The sequence below is a fragment of the Antennarius striatus genome, chromosome 23 (genome assembly GCF_040054535.1).
Source record: "Antennarius striatus isolate MH-2024 chromosome 23, ASM4005453v1, whole genome shotgun sequence".
Classification (NCBI taxonomy): Eukaryota; Metazoa; Chordata; class Actinopteri; order Lophiiformes; family Antennariidae; genus Antennarius; species Antennarius striatus.
In genome coordinates, this window is record NC_090798.1 from 14,028,116 (window position 1) to 14,051,925 (window position 23,810).

Below are 23,810 nucleotides of genomic sequence, written 5' to 3' on the forward strand. Positions count from 1 at the left end.
TAACATTATCCTCCAAAACCACCAGGTTGTTGAAGGGAGAGACAACTGGAACATACTGGGAGTGTCCACTGGTGAAAGGATTGACACCAGTCAGATGTAGACACACCTGGTTCTTAAAGGGAGGAGAGTCCCACACACCTTTAATAAAAGGCTCGATACACCCCGTGTGTTGTGAATTACTCTGCTCAAAGATTACGCCCTTGAATAACAAAGTTTAGCTGAACAAATCCTGAACCTGAGATCTTTCTCAGTCCTGCAGAGCTCCTCTGTGTTTGCAGTGAAGACTTTTAGCCCTGCTGTGACGTTCAGGTGTGTGTTGCTATAGCGATACCACTGAGGACACCCGTGACTGATCTACATTATCAGCATGATCTTTTTTCCTATAAACTTGGCAGAAATGGGAGAAATCAAAAAGAACATTCCACCCCCCCACTGACTAAAAGATTATTTGAACATCCCAGAATACTCGTATAAAGAGACGTGAAGCATCTTTGCTTCCAACAGATACACCTTTATGACTCCAGTGTGCAGCTCACCCTCTCTCCTTGGCGTCCATATCATGGACCAGTTCATCTCTCTGGTTGACCAGTGACACCAGTTCCTGGAGCAGCAGCTGCTCTCTGAGTTTATGGGCCTGAGTCTTCTGCCAATCTGCAGCGCAAAGAAACGAACGGTGACGAGAACTTTCTGTAGCATTAAAAACATAAAACATGTCACATGTGAAACATTCAAAACAAAAATGTGTGTACAGTATTAGTGATGTAAACGGGTCTACAACCAGAAAGATGGACATTGAACTGATCTACTGTGTATGAATAGTGACCTGTGAAGCACACGACTCACCGACATGCACGCACGCACGCACGCACACACACACACACACACACACACACACACACACACACACACACACACACACATACAAGCCATACCTTCGACAGCCATCAAGTCCCTCAGCTCTTTCTTTAACAGCTCAAATCTACTTTCCAGGTCTTGTTCCTCCAGCCTGACAATCAGAAGGAACATCATGTGACGTGAGACATACATGTGACCCGAGACATACATGTGACGTGAGACATACATGTGACGTGAGACATACATGTGACGTGAGACATACATGTGACGTGAGACATACATGTGACGTGAGACATACATGTGATGAGAGACATACATGTGATGAGAGACATCATGCTAACGGAGGATAATACGTTTTATAAACAGTGGAGGCTAATGTCCCGTTGCCCTGCGTTTCTCAGCTCTGTCTCTGTTCAGATCCCTTAAAGGTCCCACATTCTCCTTTTTTAATTGATGTCATTCAGCTGCCAGACGTCCAACTACACTGTGTCTGAAATGTCTTGCCTCGAACTGATCCGTGGCCCTCAATATCTTTTATTGAATATTGATAAATCCTCCTCTGCTCTGTGAAGGTCTGTTTTAATGGGGCGTAGCTCTCAGCTCCGTCTCTCCTCCCCCCTCTGAGCTGACCAATCAACACTGCCCTCCCCCACGTGTTCACGTTCATTTGCTCCGGCATTACGGATCGATCGCCATTGTCTGGAGCTTTTTTAACTTTCAGTAACTTCTACGTATTTCGCTCTAATTCTCCTGTTTTCCACTCTTATTTTTCATGATATAACGGTAGCGTGGACCTGCTTCCTCAGTCTTTGCTGAACAAAGACTCGTGGCTCATTGTGTAAACACGATCCGACCGGCCGGTGAGATCATTACTGAAGATCGTCATGGACCACGAGAGCTCGTGGATAACACGGGAGCTAAGCTAACGCAAACTAATGAAACATGGGATTTTACCGGAAAGACCAAGTTTTTCTCTTGTATCCTTGTGTGTGTGTGTGTGTGTGTGTGTGTGTGTGTGTGTGTGTGTGTGTGTCTGTGTGTGTGTGTGTGGATACACGCAGCTCTCCTATTACTGACAAGAGCTAAAGCTGCTTTCATTCACCAAAAAGCAGACAATTGTTCTGAATTAGTAATTAATGTGTAACTGGTTTTGTGTTTGCTGTGATGCTTGGGAGAGCCTCGGGTGGACACACACACACACACGCACACACACACACACACACACACACACACACACACACACACCGACTGCTAACTAGTTAGCGAAATGCTAGCTGAATTCAACAGCTTGTGAGGAACTTTGAGTGTGTAGCTCTGATCCAAGCCGTTACCACACACTCTACCGTAGCCTGATCACAAACCACACGCGCGTGCGCACACGCTCACACATATGACTGAAGTGGACCTCTTGCTAGTTAGCCAAATGCTAATTGAGTCCACCAGCTTGTCAATGTGTAGCTCTCAGCTAGGACATTACCACAGACCGCTACTGTAGCCTGAACGAACTCCCCCTTCGGGGATTGCCACGCCCTTGAGCATGTCAACCAATCAATATCGTGAATGACAGAGCGCCGTCTGTGACGTGAATGACGTCACAAAATGAAAATTACGTTACAAACGGTACTATAGCAAAATCCGATCGTTTTGATTCGGTCCGGTCCATGAATTCATGACAGTCCAAATATCTGTCGATGCAGGGAGCGTTTGTTTACCAGATTCTAGGAGTTGGTCGGGTTAGGGAGGACCACTATGTATATGTAGAGACCTGGAAAAGTGTGATTTTCATAATAGGGCCCCTTTAAAGTGTGAATGTTGAGATTCTTCTAGCAGCTGTTCTGAAGCTCTTAATGTCTTCCTCAGATAATCAGATGCAGTTCTGAGCTTCATTGCATTTCTGACAAGGTAACCTTGAACTATAGTAAATAAAATTAATTAATGAGTTGAAGGTAGCTAGTGATGAAGGTCTCTGCTGAGCAACATGACCAGTGGTTCTACACCAGTGGTTCAGTGGTTGGTGGGATCGATCTGGCTCTGGTAACGGTTTCCTCTACATACAGGTTCTACTGGTTCTACTCCAGCAGTGTGTGTTGTGGATGTCTCACAGCAGCTGCAGATGATCCTGCCTCCTGATTAATGCATTCTTCTTGTTGACCAACGTGAACCATTCCTGAATCAGCCTCTCCTCCTCCAGCCGGTCGCTGCCTGCAGGAGAGAAAAACAGCATTAAAGCAAAGACTAAGAATATTAGAACCGCTAAAAGGGAAGAGACAATTTTATTGATGCATTACACAAATTTTATACTTCTAACCCAAAACCTTTCATTAAGCCACTTGTTTGGTTTATTTAGTTGTTTTAGTGTAAAAAAAAAAAAAAAATCTTAACACAACAAAGTTAACATTTATTCATTCATCTGCTTGAAAACGAGGTCATAATCGTCTCTTTTTCAGCCGCTTATCTGAAATAAGAGTCCAGTATTCTGGTTCACGTGTGTCCTTCTGTCTTTGACGCACATTTTCTGATGCACGATCGTCAGACAGCGTGCGTCTTTGGGACGCAAGCTTTAAGCGCACTTTATTCAACAAAAATAATCACAATTTATCCATTCTCCACTTCAATTTCCAACCTGGAAATCTCGATTATGTTTCAGTACAAATAATATTTTGATTTGATAATTTTTATTTCAATTTTTTTGAACACATTTTGTTTCAATTTATGGATACTTTATTTACTTAACTTTGACCATTTAACAGACTGTTTTATCTATAATTGTAATTAAATTACAATCAGAACAAAAATATATTTATAATTAAAGCAATGCCCTGAAATCACACACTTTATAGCATCTTTAACCCACAAACTGCTCCTGCAGCCAGAGGACACCTTTCTTACCCGTCTCCAGCAGCTGCCTGAGCTTCCTCTCCACAACACCGGCTCTGTTATCAATATGGCTCTGCTCTGCTTCCAGGGCTTCCATCTGATTCAGTGCATACTGGCTGGGATCCTGGATTCATTAACACACACCAACACCAAAGCAACATGTGTTACCATAAACAAAAATCTGCTTTCGTGCAACTAATTCAAAGGCAAGAATGATACAAAACTTATTAATCTAATCTACAAATCCAAACCTCCTGTGAAACAATCACTGACCTGACCTTCTGGTCTTCTCTCATCAACAGAAGACTCTGCTTTCTCTGTGAAACCAGCAAAAATAGCTAATACTCTTATCATCACTGATGATGCTTAAGTATTTCACGTTCAACAAGGGAAACCATCATGACTGAAAGGCCAATAAAGAAAAAGGACAACATAAAAAATGATTTTTCTGACATAGGAAAACATCATTCTTGGTGAAAACTGACCTGTTTCTGTCTTAATCCGGGAAATTCCACTTTCTCCTTGTGCTGCAACAACCTACAGACAAAAAGTGTACTGTATACCACAAGTCATCTAAAAGTAAAGATAATAATTAAAGAGACATTTTCATGAGATATACCACTGCTATGTCTGCTTCCTCAATCGACCCACTTCTTCGCTGAGACCTACGTTTCTTGACCAGATCGGCGTCTTTGACATGAGAGAAACTGGACTTCGACATGAAATGAGTCCTTGGCGGCGCCACTGGTGCCTGAGCTCCGCCTGCAACCTGCAGCCGTTTGGTTCTGGGTGGTGGAACCATGTCTCTGCTGGTTTTACTGTTCTCTGTGATGCCAGTGGTCCCATTGGTCTCCAGACATAGACCCTCTTCCTGTAGTCTCTGAGCGCAGTAGCGAACAGTTTCTTCGGTGTCCTTCGGACTCTCGCGGTCCGCGGCCACTGCATAGCTGGACTCACTGCTGTCCTTCTCTATGTGAAGCACACTGAGCTCCTGGCCTGTGAAATGTGTGCGAACCTGGTTGAGGTAGGTCATGACAATGAGGCGGTCAGGCACTGCTAGCATGACCATGTCTGAAGGCTCAATCAGCCTGGAAATGCCAAGTTCAGCGAAACCATCAAAGGCCTGTAAAGAAAGACATGAATGATCAGGTGGTAAAATTACATAATCATTTGGTAATCAACAGGTACCCAACTGTTTATTACCTTTTTGTTGTTTCCCTTGATGTCATATGGGTCGAGCATTTCATAGTTACTGCAAAATTAAGATGGCATAAAAAAACTGTGAGTTCCCTACCTAAGGACAAATATACTTTTAACTTCTATCTGTCAGCTGACTATTTCAAGTGGTCCTTACATCTTTTCAGGGTAGAAGTGATGTAAGATGGAGCAAAAGGCAAGACCGTTCCTCCAGGAGGTGCTGAAGTTGGTGATCTTTACTCCTTTGTGGCCTTGTGTGACCTCCTGACTCCATTCCAATAGAGACTTACAGGATGTCACCAAGCTGGGACTGGCCAAAAGGTTCTAGAACACCCAACAGCAATAATGGGAAATAACTGTCAATCACATTTACTACTAAATTGTTGTTTCACAAATTCAGTGGACGCTCAGCATTATTTTCTTCCCTTCCATCCGTTGATCAATGGAAGTACAATATTTATTACTCTTATCAACTGTCTTTACAAGATACCAAGACTTTGTCTCCTATCCTGGTGTTGGACTGTAGTCAACAGTGAATTGCTGCTGCAGCTAAAATTGAGGTTCACTTTGCATGCTCAATTGCTGTTTTAACAATGGTAGTAGCATAAAAAAGGTTATTTGGCATATCAATCTCACCCCTCCATTCTCCTTCAAATTGAGGACAACTATAGATTTGGTGATTAGTCTGTTTCTGTTCATCCTTGCGGATTTTGAACACTTTCCATCATTTGTTCAAACATAAATGATTATTCATGAAGCTGAAACATACTTCTGGAGCAACGGCACCATCGGATGGTGCGTTCTGAGGTGTTTTCAGTTCCTCTGCTTGGTGGAAGCCAGGATCCTGTGGTTTGTTTTCATTTTCAGATGTATCACCCAAATCATTTTTGGTCACAGGTACAGGCTGACCTGAAGGCCTGTAAAGACGAGCAAAAATAAAGAAACAAATTAGTCACTCTGAATGCATGCTAGAGAGAGGAAAAAGCTGGCAACCACAGAATGTGTTACTTAATGGAAAAAGAGTAATTTGTGTAAGGAAGCCAAACATCAGCATCAATATTCTTTTGTGAGTGCACCCACACACTTAAATGTGTATCTATTATTCTTACCTCTCTTCTTTTAAGCAATCAGCAGCAACACCTACAGATACAAAACCAAAGTCCATCTCTTCATCTGTTATTTCGTTTCCGGGCTTTACTTCTATTTGTTCACTGTCTTTGTTTCCTACATGCCACCAGCCGTCCTGCGAAGATGCAACCAAGGGAGCCAGGGACCTATCAACATCTGTGCCCAGAGTTGTTTCAGTTTCAGTCTGCTCAGCCATTGCTTCTACAACCTTCTCCAAGTTACTGCCAGGTTTATCTTCAAAGGTCCAGCCTTCAATTATGTGTTCCACTGTTTTCTTTGTATCTTCTGCTGAGTCTCCTTGAGGAAATTCCTCTGTCATCGCTGCTGAGACTTCCTGTTCAAGCCGTGTTAAAACCTCATCTCCTTGGATGGTGACAAACCCCACGTCAGAGATCACGCTTGAATCAAGTGAAGGCGAGCCTGTCTTAATTTCCTTGTTGGGTACAGATGAGTCTTCTGAGCTTTGAGAGAATTCAGTTCCAAGGGGAAGTAAGTTTGCGACTGGTTGTTCACTATCGTAATAAGTTGCACTTAAATGTTTTATGGTGCGAGGCAATGGAAAAGGAACGCTTGAATGTTCATTTAGTTTGACTGATTCATGACTTAATTTGCCAGCTACTGTTTCTGGTGGGTAAAGACTTTGTAATCCAGAACTTGTCATCTCATCTGGGAATGAACCACTCAGTCGTTTCTTTCCTCTTGGTTTTGGTACAGGCAAACATGAATCTCCTGATATTTTGATGTCTTGATGTTTTGTCTCTGAAATAGCATCATCTACTTGAACACTGCGCTCAGAAGTCAATCTGCTTTCTCTCAACTTTGCAGGGTGTTCTACTTCAGCATATGTGTGAGACTGAACCCCCAACAGAGCTGGGGGCGTCCCTTCACTGTATTGCACCTTTGACTCTCTTTCCATTGAAGAATTAGATAAAGCAGCAGTTTGACCAACATGACATGTTTCTGTATTTGGTGCACCAGTCTCAATTTCTTCTGTTTCCAATGCAGGTCTTCCAAAAGATCTGCAAAGAGCTTCCTTGGGCTGCTCCTCTGGAGGTGGATTTTCTTCTGTGTCTTTAGTACACACCAATTCTGTGCCTGTCTGTTCAGATGAAGTCCCAATGACTTGAGCTTTCACGTGTTTTTCGTCATATTCTTTTGAAACACACATCTCTTTAGTGACACTGTCCTTCTGCTTCAAAAGTTCAGAAAAAGTTGGAATCTGATGAGTTTTAGGTGAAAAAATATCTCTTCTTTTCATACGAGGAGGAGGGACAACATCCATGGGTGTTTGTGGAGATTCAGCTTCCTCTTTTTGTCTATCATTGCCAATGTGTTGTGTTAACTTACAACCAGCACTTTCTTGGGCATGGACATCCTGAGATGCACCCATGGGAATGTCTGTTTTCTTCATGTGGTAAGAAGCAGCACTGGCATGTTGTGTGGTGAGTCCATCACCAGTGGCATCTCTCTTGACTGAATGACCTGGAAAAACTTCAGGGAGAAGCTTGACATTCAAACTATCAGATTTATCTTTACGGTCTGGTGTTAAACTGTCTTTTCTTCTCAGTGGTCGCAATGGAGCGGTGTGACCCTTTTGATCAAACTTCTGCTGTTGATGTTCTGAAGTTTTTCTTTTGGGTTTTCTGCCACGCTGAGGGACAAGAGTGTCAAATTGAGGTCCAACTGTACAGATGTCCTGAAAATCTGAAGATTTGTCCACAGGTATGTCTTCATTTGTACTGACATCTGTCAGTGACTCATTTGATACAGGATTCAGAGAAGTAACGGAAATTTCCACACTTGTTTTTTGGAGGCTTAAGGAAAAAGAGGAAAATCTTCAGAATTTGTTGTTCTTTCGCTTTAATATAATTGAATCATGCGACTAACCGTAAATATGTCCAATGATATAAACAGCAACCAAATAATTTCAAACAATGCAAAACAAGACTGATCACTTCTATATTCTGCTTTTCCATTCATGCACGCCGTCATTCTGACAGAGAAATGCATTAGGGTAAAAAAAAATTGTCAGTCTGCAACAGGAATGTAAAACCTCACCAAAAATGCAATTCTGCCATTCTACATCACAATGCCAACCCCTAATAAGACCACAAACAGCTGCCCATCACAATACCCTCAGTAGTGTTCTATGACAATCAAAGCACAATGTTAAGAATGCAGAGCATGAATACACTATACAACCATGCTGTAGAACACCGTCTCCTCACACTCACCCTTTATCCAGCTCTGAAGACATTGACACTGTTCTAACCCCTTCCTTCTCTGTCTCAGTTTGGTGATTTGCTAACAAACTTTCAATGTACACCGAGGCTTGAACAGAGTCCTGCCCCGTCAGTGATTCCGCCTTTGTATTACATTGATCAACAGGTGGCTTTTGTTCCTCCACCTGTTCAATGTCTTCTTTTGATATTCCAGGGATATCAGCCTCTGTCAGTGGTGGCCATTTCTTGATGTTTGCACAGACAAAAAAATCATCTTCACTGTCAGTAGTTGATGATGAAGATGTTGATCTGAAACCCACCAAGTCCCTCATATAAGGTTCAGCACTTGTAGAATATTCAACATTATGTTTGGTGACAAAGGTTTCAAACTGGTCCGCTGGTGTAGGAGCAGCCTTGTCCACAGAATGTGGGATCAGTGGCTTGTCTTTCAGAACCATAGAAGGCACATTCATGGGTTGGTGATCAACTTCATCTAAAGTAGAGTTAGACGGCCCCAATATGGATGCTACTGTTTCATAACTGTGAAATACAGATACTAAAGTGAGTGACATCTCGAACCATGCAAAAAAAATAACAATTTTAAAAAGGACAATAGTGAGATAATGGTCAATTTGATTCCCGTGCAAATTTCATCAAAATTTCAATTTACCCAAATCTGTATTTCAAGACAGAACAAATGAGATTATTGACAAAGCTAACCATGTACTGCAGTATTATATTCTCCATTTAGGCTAACCAACACTGATGGACACTTGCAAGCATGCATCCCACTACTGACAGTGAGATCACTCTTAATCTTACCCTTTGTGAAAAACACCTGCAATAGTCTTTAATAATCCTGTTGTGTCTTCCTGTTGTGTTGGTAAGGATTCTGTCTGGTTTCCTGTTATTGTTCCCTCTGCCTCCAACAACTCCCAACCCAAGACTCCAACTGGTTCTGATGTGTCCAGCTGACAGGTTTTGGTTCCCACTGCTGCTGTTTCACCCATATGTGATTTGCTAAAGGCCCACATATAATTGATTTTAGGGTTGAGCCACAGAACGTACATAGCAATACAATGAAAAAAGTAAAAATATAGTTCTCACAATGATAATGGAGTTCACCATGCACTCATTGTCAACTTAAAAAACAACAACAATTTTTTGGCTTTTTGGTTCAGACACTCCACGTTAATCACGCAATAAATGTACCCATTTCACAGCAAACAATGCAAAGAGCACTGGGCTTCTACTTACCCTTTATTTACAGAAAGGTCTATAGTTTGCTTTGCACCTGTTGTAAAAGTAAACAGTTAGACACATGAAAATACAAGTTAAAGATTAAAGTGGTAAATATGGTGACTGTCTCACCATATGCAACTGCTGTGCTGGGCTTGCAAAATGATGGTGAAGGACCACCAGAAATTCTTGCGTTGTTGAGATATGAATGACTTGACTGTTCATGTGGAGACTCTGGTGATGTATGGGTCTTGTTAGACCAAAGTAATGGAGTAGTCAGTGTTTCTTTTTCTGCAGGACTCAACTGTGAAACACTTGGGAACCCAGGAATTTGAGTTGAATGTGCTATTGAAGGAGTCATTGCTACCATGATGTTTATTTCTTCCTGTAGATAACCGTGTTTTACTTGAAATTTTACAACATTTTGCAGCTTCTCAAACAGGCGTTTTCCATGAGTTTTCCTTGGTTGTATATTTATATGTTCAGCGCTAAGCATCCTTGCTGATGGAAAACCTGGGACACTTGAAACACAAGCAGCAGATGTATGTAAGCTGGTCATGTTTGGTGGCCTGTTTGCTACCTGAGCAGAGGGGAAGCCACATACTCTGGCCTTTTTTGGGCAGGAAGCCACAAATGTAACCATACTTTTTGCATTGTCACAATATGGTTGGTCCTTGACAGCAAACAATGGAACCATCTCTGCCTTCTTTCTCTGTGGCTTTGTTAAAATTGGTTGTGTTTCATTGAGCCACATTGTGGATAAGTTTGCAGTAACTGATGCGAATCCTTTGACATTTGAAACACTGGGGCAGCAGTGTATGAAACTTAACATACTGGGTTCTATCTCTGTTTTGGTTTCAGCAGAGGGGAACCCAGCTATCCTGGATGCTGGTGAACAACATGGCATTATGGCCAACATTGTCTTGACATCTTGATTCGGACTGTGTGTCTCAAAAACTATTTCCCTTGAAGACTTTTTACAGAATATGTGTGGCCCAGCAAACCATTGGAATTTTGAAGCATTCTGAAATGCTGCAAATCCAGGCAAACTGGAAATTTTGGGGCAAACAGGAGCCAGACTTAACATATTGTATAACGGGAGTGATGGGAATCCTGGAATCCGTGATGCTCTTGAGCAAGTAGGAGCCATAGCAAGCATGTTGTTAGGTCCGTCTATGTTAATGAACAGACTATCCATTTTAAACTGAAAACTTTTTGAGGGTCTTTTCATTAATAAACCCAGTCCAACAGTCCATCCTTTATCTTTATGTCCTTTTACTGTTGAAAACCCAGGTATGCTAGAAACTATGGGGCACAAAGGAAGGCGGTTAACTACATTTTGGCCATAATACACTAATTCAGGATTTAAAATAGATGGACAACCAGCAATATTTGACTTTTTAGGACAGGAAGACACAAAAGAAACAATATTTGGTATAAAGAAGACCATTGCATTCCCCATTGTCTTTACTCTTGCACTTGTATCAGTCACTTGTTTTTTATTCATTGTTTCTTTCTTTATTGGTTCAAATATTGGCTCTCTGGTCATAATCCAGTCTTCTGAATAGTGTCGAGATGGAATACCAGGAATATGTGATACTTTTGAGCAGGAATTTGAAAGACTGGCCATATCTCTCATGTCAACACCATTGGTCATTCTTTGTTTTTGTGCAGACGGCAAGCCACAGATGACTGTTCTTGTTGGACAACTTGCTGCAAGCGATATAGCTCCTTTTATGTCTTTTACATTTTTATTGCTATCAAGAAGTAATACACACTCCTTTTCGACGTGTTTCTTCCATAATGGCTTAAAAATAATGATCCAGTCTTTGCTATCAGGTTTCTGCATTGAAGGCAAGCCACATGTACTAGAGATAGCTGGGCAAGAGAGAAGCAGATTGACGCTGCTAAACCCAATAGAGCTTACTGTAGCTTCTCTAGCTGCTAACAGTCCAGTGATGGAGGGTTCTTTTGGACAAGTAAATGCCAAGGGTTTGCAATCTGTATTTGTCTTTTTACTGGAAAAACCCATGAATGATGGAATAGTTTTACAGCAAGAGCTGATCATATCTGATCCGTAAGATGGTATAGCAGGTTGCATAATTGAGGGGATTCCTGGTATGCTAGAATTTTGGGGGCAAGATGTTAATAATGCCACCATTAGTTTAATTTCTTCCTTCGCTGTTGGTGATGATTTCATAATAGGTTCAGTTTTAATTTTCCTCTCAAAAAGTGGTTTATGTTCTGTTTCCCATGATCTGCCATCGCATTCATTAATAGATGGTGAACCAGGAATATTGGAGGCAACTGGACAACTGGTGCAAATATTCACCATATTTCGTTCACAAATAATTGAACTGTATTGTGATAAAGACAGGGACTCTGGACTTCTGTACTCCCATTGGCTAGGTGTTGCCAGTAAAATCACTTCCTCATTCTTTTGGTCATCCTTTGGTGCAAATGGTGTGAATATTTCTTTTGTTTTTGAGTTTTCCTCCCATTTCGAATTTTGATCTACGAGGCAGGGTTCTTCTTTTCCAGGTAGATTGACTGGAATGTCAGTGATGTTTGTCACAGTTGGATTTATTTCCAGGACAGTGGACTGTTTGCAATCAATTTCAGGCTTTGCAAAATATGGCATACACTCTACAGTCAAATCTGTGCTCAGAGGGCATTCATTTGCTGATTTACCAGTGGGAGTGAGTTCAAATGTGCTGCAAGCTGTAGAGAATATTGGCAAAAGATCTTTCATGTCAGCTTTAGTCTTCATCCTCATTTCATCATCACTGTCTGATGTTGTAGAACACAGAGTTGTGACCATGGTAGTGTCATACAATAATGGGACCATAATGTTCATTTCTTCTTCCAGTTTCAACTTTTCCTCCGATAAATTTCTCATTACCTCTGGCGTCACCTTTGGTAGCTCCATCCACTGTATGGTCTTGTTGGTAGGACCTTCTACCATAGTAGACTTTGGTAGCTCCTCCCATAATATGATTTTGTTTGTAGGTTTTGCTTGCTCAGCAGTATGTATTTGGGTTTGACTTTGGAGGTCTGCTGCACCAGCAACACTTGGGCATGTTGGCTGTAGCAAAGGCATATTTTCATGTCTAAAGAGAAAATAAATGCATGGTCATTGTTTTAGTTGTAATCATTGTTGTGTTTATGAAAATCATAATCTATGTGTATTTTCCCATAATTTTAATTGTACATGACTTCATCAGAATAAGTTGGTGCAGTGTGATTCCATCAGTCACATTGACTCCAAAAAAGTTGTCACTTTCTTTAAAACATTACAAAAACAGAATGATACAGTTGCCTAATCACTTCAAATATCTAGATTAATTGAAAACAGTACATACTTATGAATATATATATATATATTAAGTGTATGTTTAACCTGAACTTCATGCTATCAATATATCAAAAACTTTGCGATAGGAAAGTTATGAAAAATCTCAAAAACTCAAATGTTTTGCGTTTGACTGGGGTATCCTCAAAACAGCGTCATTCACAAGATGAGCAGAGATTCACACCTGGGTAAATCCCCAGTTTAAGTCAAACACAGTTCCAAGGACTTCAAAGATTTCACCATCTACAGTCCCTCATATCGAGAAAAGATAAGAGAGAAAATGGAAACATCGAGGCACGTAAAGGTTGATGACCAAAACTAACCTGACCTGTAATACCAACAGAATCATAGCCTTAAAAATGAACATGATTGTACGGTGTATTTTATTGCATGTATTTTACTGTATGGGAACACAGTTTTAGACTATAACTAGATGTTCCTCCATCTTCTCTGGATCTGAGCTCATCTCAAATGGAATGATGCTAAGTGTTAAAGGGTATTTATGGCTTTATAAGTCTATTTTTCGAAGGACCATTTCAATTGTTTCCATCAGATCTTTCAAAACCCAGCATTTGAGATATGGGACGCAGAGAAAATCATTCATGCCTTTGTTACTTCTAGATTGGATTACTGCAATTCCTTATTATGGGCTGTTCTTGCTCCTCTATTAGGACTCTACAATTAGTTCAGAATGCAGCTGCCCCCCGACTGGCTGGACTGGGAGGAGAGAACACATCTCTCCTGTCCTAGCATCACTTCATTGACTCCCGATTAATTATAGAATACAATTCAAACTCCTCATGATCACATGTAAAGCTCTCCACTGTAAGGCTCCGTCTTACATTGAAGATCTGATTGAAGTGTATCACCCCCCCCCCCCCCCCAGGGCCCTTCGATCAGAGGATGCAGGATTTCTGGTGACCCGTCGGGTTTTTAAGAGTAGAACAGGAGGCAAAAGCTTCAGCTATCTGCCCCTTTACTCTGGAACGATCTCCCAGCCTCGGTCCGGGGGGGGGGGGGGCACTCTCAGCATATTTAAGAGTAGACTAAAAACCCTCCTTTTTGATAGAGCCTATAATTAGAAATAACACCCCCCCACTAGATATGCTGCTGTAGGCCTAGGCTGCTATATATTTTTCTCCGTCTCTCCCGTTAAAGGGAGATACTCTGGAGCTTCTGTCACTTCTCTTTCTTTATCTTTCCATGCTCCGAAAAGTTATTATTATTGTCAAATCACACTCTGTCTGCACGATACTGCCACTGTCTCTGTGCCTCTGTTCCACAGGTGGAGAACGCGGTTGGAAGACAGGATAGCCAAAGGCCTGGAAATCCCGCCAACAATTCAGCGACACCTCTCTCTTTCTCTCTCTCTCGCTTCCTCTGTCTCTTTTACTTGACATATCTCTCTCCCCAATATATATATTTCCCAACCAACAAGTCAAGGCAGATGACCGCCCTCCAGAGCCTGGGTCCTGCCCGGAGTTTCTTCCTCAATGAGAGAGTTTTTCCCCACCGCCGTGCTCTGGAGGGCATTGTTGGCTTTCTATCTGTAAAGAGCTTTGAAATGTCTTCAGATGTGATTAAGCACTATATAAATAAAAGTTGATTGATTGATTGATACTCATAGCATGAATGTCTCCACACCAGTGAAGGCACAATGACTGCCAAAATGCATGTACAGCAGAACAGGCAATGTCTTTTCATGGATTGTCCCTTTTATTCCAATACCAAGCCACCTTCACCTCAGAGCTGCTTCAGAGCAAAGGAGTCCAGGTACTAGTTTGATCTGTGGGCAGTTCAGACCTATCAACAATGTGTGGTGGTCAATAAGGTTCCAAAGAAGACAGCAGAAACCTCAAAAGTGTTGAGCGAGTCATACATCAAGCACAAACAGAACAGAACTATGGATAAAGCTTCCTTAGTGTTGTAAATAGAAAATGTGGTGTAGACCAATTTAAACATGTTCCAGTTACCACATTTCTTGAACTTGTTGGTATCAAATGATCAGGTATCAATTGTCAAAAATACAGCATACAGTATATTTTTAAAAAATTGATTTGTCACTTTGAAAGTTAATTGTCTTTTTTATACTGCATTTAATTTTACATGCACTATGTTAGATTTATTTAATCATTTACTGAAATTTTACACTAACCCTAACCTTTTCATACATTAGGAAGTACTGCTGTACATATACCATTGGTGAAAATTGCCATGCATTTTGATTTCTCCTCCCAAGCATGCGGTTTCAAAAAATGCTGTTCACTTCAACCTTTATTAAAACAAACCTTGAGTCAAGAAATAGAAATGCACAATTTTAAACAAAACATGCTGCACGATTTGGCCAGCTTGATTGAATTTTACCACTGCTTTAACGTTACACAGTTTTTAAAAAAATGCTGTTCACTCTGCTTAGGCAATATACTCATAGAAAACTGTCAAATATGTCAATAATGAAGTGCGTGATTTCATGACAACTTTTCTGTTAACTTTTTAACCAATTTTCAAAAATTAAGATTTTCACTTAATTTTACTGTACACATATTACAACAGTTAGCTGATATCAGCTGTCTTTCTGCTACCATCTGGCTTCTTCATTTTGTATTGTTTATGTTATTGTTTATGTCATTATTTTATGTATTCTACCTTTTTAATTTTCACTTTTCCTTTTCTATTTTGTTACAACTTTTTTCTAATTAACTCGACCAAAGGAAATGAAACCTTCCTCAAGAGTACATTCTAAACTAATGAAAGACACGTCTCTATATCTAAATTAAACTATCATTCACAGATTACCAGTATTACTCTCTGTGTGACTCACACACCCTTGAAAGACAGTCTCTTAATGTGCTTTGAAATCCACTGACTCAATAGATAAAATTTGATTTGAATCTTTTAAAGGCATTACATAATAATTCCCCACAGAAACAAGAAAGCCAGATATCATATATTGACAGCTGGCTTTCTTGAATATCCTGAAACAGAGCTGAAATATTTTCAAGTGTCACAAGGGGAAAAGCCGACAAATTTGTTGTACTCAAAACTATAAATGTATGGCTCACAAAAAAAAGCTAATTTTGTATATACAATATTAGCTGGTCAGATGATGTTGGATAAAAGCAGGTGCATCATGTAATTGCATCACAGCATTGTATCACAGCACAAACAAAGAAAACCCACCTCTTACTAACACTCAAGAACAGTGGCAAATCAGGTATAGAGTGCCACATTCTGCAATCCATCTTTCTGAAAACAGAATCAAAAATCATATTTTTCAAACCAACCCATATCACAGAGAAAACTCTAACTTTCATTCTCACTCACCCTTTTCCTAGAACAGCTAACTGTTCATTCTCAACAGGTATCCAAAGGTCCAGCTCACTTTTATCCATTTTCAAAGGTGAACATACATCATATTTGGTTTTCTTGGTGTCAAGATCAAATATGGTTGGATTAGACTCCCATAACATCTCAGATGGATTAACTGTAGAAGATGGTTGATCCACTTGGATTTCAGAAGTTTGAATGACCTTGAGGGAACAAGCTGATGACTCAGTTGTTGTAGTTTGGTTTTCTCTTTCCTTAAAAATGTTCTTTGTTCCTGACTTCACTAGTGATATAACTGGCCACCCCTTTCCTGAATGGTGCACTTGCGTAGATGGCACCCCAAGAAGAGAGCCCTTCTTTGGACAAGAAGGTATGATATTCACCATATTTGGAGGCCTGTCCAAGCTGGGTGGTGGAACTTGTTCCACAGCAGAAGTGAGATCTCTGTTTGTACTAGTAGGTTCAAGAAAAAATGTTGTATTCATAGTGTTTTTTTGAGAAGAGCAATACTGGTCACAGAATAAAAAGCAGTTTTGTATCTTTATTGTCCTTATTGGCCAGTTCCTCAATTCAAAGTCAGAAGTCACTGATCCTCTTGAGGGGAAACCAAAGATGTTTGAACGTCTTGGACAACATGGCACCAACTGGATCATGTCTATATTTTTTTCTTCGCTGGTGTCAGCATGTTGGGATCGAGGAGCAGATGGAAATCCGGGGTTTAAGGCTTTTCGTGGACATGAAGGAAGCATACTTAGCATTATTTCTTTATCTATGTAAGACATTTCCATTTGTCTCAAATCTTGGTGAACAGCTTTATACCTTCTACTAAAAAGGCTTTTCCAGAATTGATCCCTATCCAAATTCAAGTTAACATATTCTTTTACACTAATTGCTGGTAATCCCGGAATGGAACTGTATTTTGGAAAAGTGTCTAAGGTCTTTATCATGCTGGGAACCTCTTTCAACAATGTTTCTCCTGTTCTCTCACCTACCTTAGAGGGAATTCCACAAATACATGATTTTTTTGGGCAAGACGGCAACATAGATACCATAATTGTGACCGATGCTTCTTCTGTAAAATATGTTTTAGGTTCATGTATTAACGAAAATCTCCTACATTCTATTAATGGAATTTCACCAACAATAAATTTTGCTTCATCAATATAATGGCTGAATCTAGACGGTATTCCACAAACTCTAGAATGGTTTGGACATGTGGGAAGTAGATTGGTCACACTTGGTATTACTGCCAATATTTGACATGGTATTGATGGAAAGCCTGGTAAACAAGCGATCTGTGAGCATGACGGCAATATGGATACCATATCTACCATCTCACCCCAGTCTAAACTGAATGCATTGCCATTGTGTAAAGGTAATGTTACGTGAGATTTTACCCAAAGAGGAAGGGAATTTCCTACCAATAGCCATTTTGAATGTGGAGCTGTCTGTTTTGTTGTGAGCCAAATTGGCATTCCAGGAATCTCAGACTCCTTTGTACAACTGGGAAAATAATTCACCATAGTTGGGCATTTAGCAAATGTTGGTGTGAGAGCAGAGGGAAACCCAGCCACAGGAGCAATCTGAGGGCAAGATTGTAATAGTTCACTCATACCTGCAGCAGACTTCTTGCCAAAGCGTGGGTGTTCTTTTAAAATATTCAGTGGCATTTCGATAAATTTGTTGTCCACCTGTAAACCTATAGGAGAAATCAATTCATTGTATCCAGACACACAATTTTTTTGTTGTGTCTTTGAAGGTAAACCAAAGACTCTACTTTGTCTTGGGCATGAAGGCATTAGATTAAGCATGCTGTGTCCTTCTTGCAAGGCAGAGGGTAAGCCAAAAATATTGCTTTTATCTGGACAACTTGACAACATAGTTACCATGTCTTTATAGCTTTCTATTTCTGTGGATATCCATTTAATCAAGCACGCTTGTTTTGTCTTCTCTGGTCTGTTGATAATTAATTGCTTCAAGGCATGCCAATTTCTGTTCAGTGAATAATTTTGATCTCGAGATGGCATACCAGAGAGTTGGGTATGTTTAGGACACATAGGCACAAGACTGACAATACTTGATAATGGCTTCAGGGGTGCTGCGGGCATTCCCACAAGGTATGTTCTCATGGGGCATGATGACACCATTGTCACTGTACTGTAATTTTTTCTTTGTTCTATATCTTGAGCAGCAACTGAGGAAATGTCTTCAATTGAGACTTCACCCATACTCATGGGCCTTTCCACCAAAATATGATTTAGATCAACATTATCACAACGAGAACTAGCTAGTTCCTTAGAAGGCATGCCTATGACTCTGGATTTTCTTGGGCACGTAGGCAGAAAATGAGCCATGCTCTTATCTAGGGTTGTTTCTAATGTAACACAAACCACATTAGGTGCTTTATGTGACACAGAAGGAAAACAAGGAATTGCTGCCTTCCAAGGACAAGATGACAAGATGTCTATCATGTGTTTTCTATTCTCTATATCCTCATGTGATTTTTCATGAAGTAGAAGAAGATTATTTCTCATTGGTCTATTAAAAGTCAACTTCTTCCAAATATGCCAGCTGTCATTACATGTCCTAACTTCTCGTCTAGATGGCACACCTGCAACCATTGTCAGATTGGGACATGTTGGGAAAAGATTGATCATATTTGGACAATATGAAGTTTTTGTCAGTGGTCCTGATGGGAAGCCTGGTACACAGGCTTTTTCGGGATATGTTGGAAAGATGTTATTAGAAGACCTGTAACAGCTAATCTTTACATATTTACTAACTGATCCAGCAGAGTCTGAAGTTGGAATCCTGCAAATTGTGGGACATTCAGGGTAAGTCATACCGGGCTCATGTTTTAAAACAGAAGGGAACCCAGGAATACTAGCAGACCTAGAGCAGGATGGTGCTAAGTGCACCATGTTATCAATTCCTGTACTACCCTTAGAAAGGTACCTAAAACAATCTGAATACAGGAGAGACTGAAATCTGTTAGTGGGTAACTTCTGAAATAGTAACATCCTATCATCAGGCCAAATTATAACTTGTGACGGCTGTAAACATGGCATGCCAGAAATCCTGGAATACTGTGAACAACTTGGTAGTAACCTTATCATAAGTGGCACTTTTTCTGTTACTGCAATATCACCTTCAGTTTGTAATGTGGATGGTAAAAGACAACTAGAACTCTCTGTTGGACACAATGGGGCAAGTTCCACCTTAGACACATACACACATGTTTCATTCGTACTGGGAAAAACAAATTCCTGTGTAATTCTCTTATGTCTTTCATCCAAAGGACTTTTCATAGACAAAGCCATATTTTCCACACACTCTCCTGGGTCCAAGGCGGTGGAAAACGATGACAAAGTAGTTTTAGACTCCTCTCTGTGTTTTAATATGTCAGTTGTGGCCTGTTTTGCAGACAGAAAACCAATGGGCAAGTCCAATCTTGAAGTGACTTGATCCACGACAGTTGTGTTGTGTACAATTTCTGTATCCATAACGGGTATTGAAAAAGAAGGGTGGGTTTTTTGAGTGTTGACTTGTGGCATCTCCCTTTGTGAGGATTTTTTGATGGACCATTCTCCAGACTGAGCTTCAGGTGTTTGGTATTTCACCATTTGGGAACAAGCAGAACTGGCATCGCGGAGATAAGGTGACACTGAGGCTGCCATACTCTCATTTCTGAAGGAATAGAGTAGACCAAAAACTGGCATCAGAACAAAAAGACTCATGTGCTTTACAAAGCTGTTGAAAAGTCATGAAGCAGATCAATTACTTTTTAATAATCACCTTTGAGTCACCTTTGCATTGCAATTGCTTACAGTGAAGGTAACTTTTACTGGGAGAGGACAATACCAAACATATCCCTTAAGTCCCTTATGGGATATGTAATGGCTTCTTTTTGTGGGACGCTCTGATCCTTCAAATTGGTTTTGTGTCTGAGGCTGTCGCAGTTTGAGGGAGATCCAACTGAATTCTGGACTCCCGAAGAAGTAAAGGGCTGAATTGTTTACTAGAGATTAGGAAATGTCTTTTTAGGCCTTTTCTCATCCATTTGCATCTCTGGCATCTCAAAACATTTTAGCCGTGGTGTTACGGACATTCTGTCACTAAGAGGCTGTGGTGAGGCCACGCTTTCAGGACTGAAGCACCAACAAACGAAGATCAAAGTTCCGATATAAATGCTTAAATGCAGGAATGCAGTTCAGTTCACATTTACAGAATTCCACAAAAGAGCACACAATAACAACAGCCATTTAATGTGGAACCAAACAAGTACAACACAAAGTATGAAGTACAACAGATCATTCCAACAAACCTCTAACCAAACAAATCTTGGTTCTGGCCAAGCAGCGGAATACTCATAATAATAAATTGAAACAACATTGCCAGATCAGGCATAAAAATAAGTTTTCATTCATTCACTTTTCCTCCTAATGTCCTTCTGATAATCTCACATACAAGCCGTTAGGATAAAAAGCCAAAAGTATTTATTACTGTGCAAAAAGTTGTGACAAGAATATCAGCAGCATAAGCTTGTTAACTGTGGTGACCAGAACTATAGGGCTTGGTATAGGTTTTTGATATCAGCACTTTTTATCAGAATATGTAGAAAGACACAACCAACAGATACAATTAAATGAAAATCCTTTTTTAATTTTTTTTTAATGAAAACAACATCTAAACATTCCAACAAAGGTCAAAGAAACACAGACTTGTCTTATAAATTGAATTCTATCTTTAAACTGCACATGCATATCAAAACATGCCACACCACGTTAGATCAAACTGTCAGACAATCATTTATGGATGTTTTGTTCTGACATGTATTCATGTTTTCAGAGGCATGATCAGTGTTCAGTTTACCTTTGAACACTGTTGCACTGAGTCGTGCTGAAGATGGATGCATACTAGTTTGCTCTTTTATAACCACTCATTTACTTTGTCTCCACCACTGAGCATTGACTAGGTGATATGTAACCAGCACAAGCTTGTAAATGAAGGTAGACATACCTGCTTATTAATTGATACACACAGAAAATCTTTAGAGCCAGTAAAGACCTTGTTTGACTTTCAGTAAAACCAGATAGACCCTGATGTCCCTCACTGACCAAATATACACTATGAAAGTGTTTGCAATGAAAGTTTCATTACCACTAAATGCCTTTAGGTTGAACAGATGTAAACACTTTCATTTGCACATCTTGCTGTACCATAACGCTGCTGCAATGGGGGAGTAAAGTGGAGAGGGGAGTCGTGTAGAATACAGACTCCTCTGTCATGCACACATCACTAAATAAACCCTAGACAGCACATTTTAGTATCAATAAAACAATGAAAAATCTTTGATAGCACTGTCATACTTTGCATTTTTGTGAAATGCATTATTAACAAATTTCTAAATTGCTAAAACTAAAGTGTCTCCTTTTGGCATTTTTATATTCATTCATGTACGATATGCCTTTGCCAAAATAAACTTAAAGAAGTGCATTTAGATCTTTAATAGTCCTACTCCATTTTATTTTGTCGACTCATCATTCTCTGTAACTTCAAAAAACATCACGTGCAAAAGTGGAGAACATATAATGAAAGAAGAAAGAAAGTATACTTAATTAATCCCTAGATGGGCTAGGTGGGGAAATTAAAAATTCATATTTGAACACACAAACAGTTAATGGGGTGACATCTGATTTGGGGGGATCAGCATTAGTGGGACCCTGTGGCACCCCAGATGTAGCCTTTGGACACACAGCTCAAACGATGTTGTTCCTCAACATCAATACCAAATAAATAAATCACAAAATATGATCAAAGGAAGCACTTTGCTGACTCACCTTGCTGTTGCAGTGACAGCCTGGATTGGATGAGCATCTCTGTTCTGGTCTGTGTCCCTGGGGGGTTCTACCCTCCACCTGGATGAGACTCTCGGCTCATGGACTGAACGACATAACAATACAGTTAGTAATGTAGCCCGTCAAGAGAGACAGAACAACCTCAACTGCAGTTCTTTGTTTTTACACTCACTTGTAGGTGTTGTGTATTGATTGTCCTCCTCATTAAGAGTACACAAGTGTCTTCTGAATTCTAAAATGAAAAACAGAGACTGAGATATGAAAAGCTACTTGAATGAAAGACAAACAAGAGGTGAACATGTCGCTTGTATATTTAGTTACAGTTTTAGTGCTAAAAAAACAGAAACAACATGACTTGTTGATTCTGTACCTGCATCATGTTCACTGGGGGGGATTAAGGCAGTTTGGTTTATATGATGCTGAGTAGGAGGAGGAGGTCCACCAAGGACATGAGCAGAGAAAGGACATAAAGGAGAAGATGAGTTGGGCTCTACTGTGGGGGTGACCGGGGGTCTCCAGGAAGAAATAAATCCAGAGCCTTCTGGTGGTTTCTGCTCCAAAGACTGACCGGTGCACAAAGAGGATGAAGCTGACAGAAAAGAAAAATAACGAGGCAGGGGAAGGAAAGAGTGTAAGAGGGGGCAGAGCTATCAGTAAAATCAAGATGCAAGAATAATTCAGTTCACCAAGAGTGCTTAGACTTAGTGATTGAAACGTGGGCGAAAAAACAAAACAGCAACGGGAGAGCAGGCAGGGCAAGAGAGAAGGCAGGGCAGGAGAGCAGGCAGGGCAGGGGAGCAGGCAGGGCAAGAGAGCAGGCAGGGCACGCCAGCTGGGATAGGCCTCACGCCCTATCCCAGCTGGCATAGGGCGTGAGGCGGCGGAAACTCCGTGCGTGACGCCAGCGCACCATGGATCCACACAGAGACTCAGACAAACACACACACACTCACACCTACGGTCAATTTAAACCTGAAGCTCGTATTTCTGGAGGGGGGAGGAAGCCGGAGAACCCGGAGAGAACCCCCCCAGACACGGGGAGAACATGCAAACTCCACACAGAGCGGGACTCAAACCCAGAACCGCCTTGCTGTGCAGCGACAGCGCTACACACTGCACCACCGCCCTGTCTCACATAATAAACAACAAAAATGAATTCTCACAAGATGAATAAAAATGCTTAATAATAGTCATTTTGCTGTTTGTTTGCTTAGTTGTTGGTGAACTGGTTTTATTACTGGTCCTGTGTGACTTCCATGATGTGTTTCTCTAGCTGCTTTCCTGTCTTTTTCCAGCTCCACTTCTTCCATGTTTCCCTGTTTGTCTGAAGACTCTAAGTGGGGGTTACATCATTACACTCTTCTTCATACTATTTCCTAGTGTTATTTCCTAGTTTCCTTGTATTGTTCTTCCAGTGTTTTAACCTGCATCTTCCTGCCATTAGGAACCCTGTGCCAGTCAGCAAGATCTGGTCTTCAGCAGCCAAGTTTCATTACATCCGTTAACCCACGCCAACCCAGACGGAGCCAAATGCCATAAGCCATCACCACCTACCATCCGTCTTCACCCGGCAGCAATTGACTCCCTTATAAGTCTCTGGGTCTGCTCTTTGGCGACCACGAAAGAAAAAACAGCAGTAATACACCCGAACAAACAGAATCATGAAACACTTTATGTTTTGTACAAATGGGAGTATGAGTGAAAGTTTCCCTTTTAGAAATAAATGATGAACAAGGCAGTCACAGACTGCAACAT

At 40.7% G+C, this 23,810-nt stretch overlaps 2 protein-coding genes and 1 long non-coding RNA gene across 3 annotated transcripts in view; all 3 read right to left on the bottom strand.

The window, feature by feature from the left end:
• Window positions 1-23,810, bottom strand: part of ehbp1l1a (EH domain binding protein 1-like 1a) — a 46,705-nt gene that overhangs the window by 2,485 nt on the left and 20,410 nt on the right. The window contains exons 12-24 of the mRNA XM_068308740.1: window positions 22,426-22,644; window positions 22,228-22,287; window positions 22,038-22,140; window positions 5,699-5,846; window positions 5,087-5,253; window positions 4,936-4,984; window positions 4,352-4,855; window positions 4,218-4,269; window positions 4,006-4,049; window positions 3,745-3,856; window positions 2,958-3,057; window positions 933-1,006; window positions 537-651 (exon numbers count right to left, since the gene is read on the bottom strand). Of these exons, the coding sequence (XP_068164841.1) occupies window positions 537-651; window positions 933-1,006; window positions 2,958-3,057; window positions 3,745-3,856; window positions 4,006-4,049; window positions 4,218-4,269; window positions 4,352-4,855; window positions 4,936-4,984; window positions 5,087-5,253; window positions 5,699-5,846; window positions 22,038-22,140; window positions 22,228-22,287; window positions 22,426-22,644 (1,747 nt within the window). The remainder of the gene's footprint in view (window positions 1-536; window positions 652-932; window positions 1,007-2,957; window positions 3,058-3,744; window positions 3,857-4,005; window positions 4,050-4,217; window positions 4,270-4,351; window positions 4,856-4,935; window positions 4,985-5,086; window positions 5,254-5,698; window positions 5,847-22,037; window positions 22,141-22,227; window positions 22,288-22,425; window positions 22,645-23,810) is intronic.
• LOC137590899 (uncharacterized) lies at window positions 6,229-12,414 on the bottom strand. Its single transcript, XM_068308739.1, has 4 exons — window positions 9,651-12,414; window positions 9,537-9,573; window positions 9,102-9,299; window positions 6,229-8,819 (listed from the first exon to the last, which is right to left on the bottom strand). Exons 1-4 carry the CDS (start codon window positions 12,373-12,375, stop codon window positions 8,288-8,290), a joined length of 3,492 nt encoding a protein of 1,163 aa, XP_068164840.1. The 5' UTR covers window positions 12,376-12,414; the 3' UTR covers window positions 6,229-8,287.
• Window positions 12,557-18,708, bottom strand: LOC137590901 (uncharacterized). Its single transcript, XR_011034545.1, has 3 exons — window positions 16,195-18,708; window positions 16,051-16,116; window positions 12,557-12,628 (listed from the first exon to the last, which is right to left on the bottom strand). It is a non-coding gene; the product is annotated as an uncharacterized lncRNA (long non-coding RNA).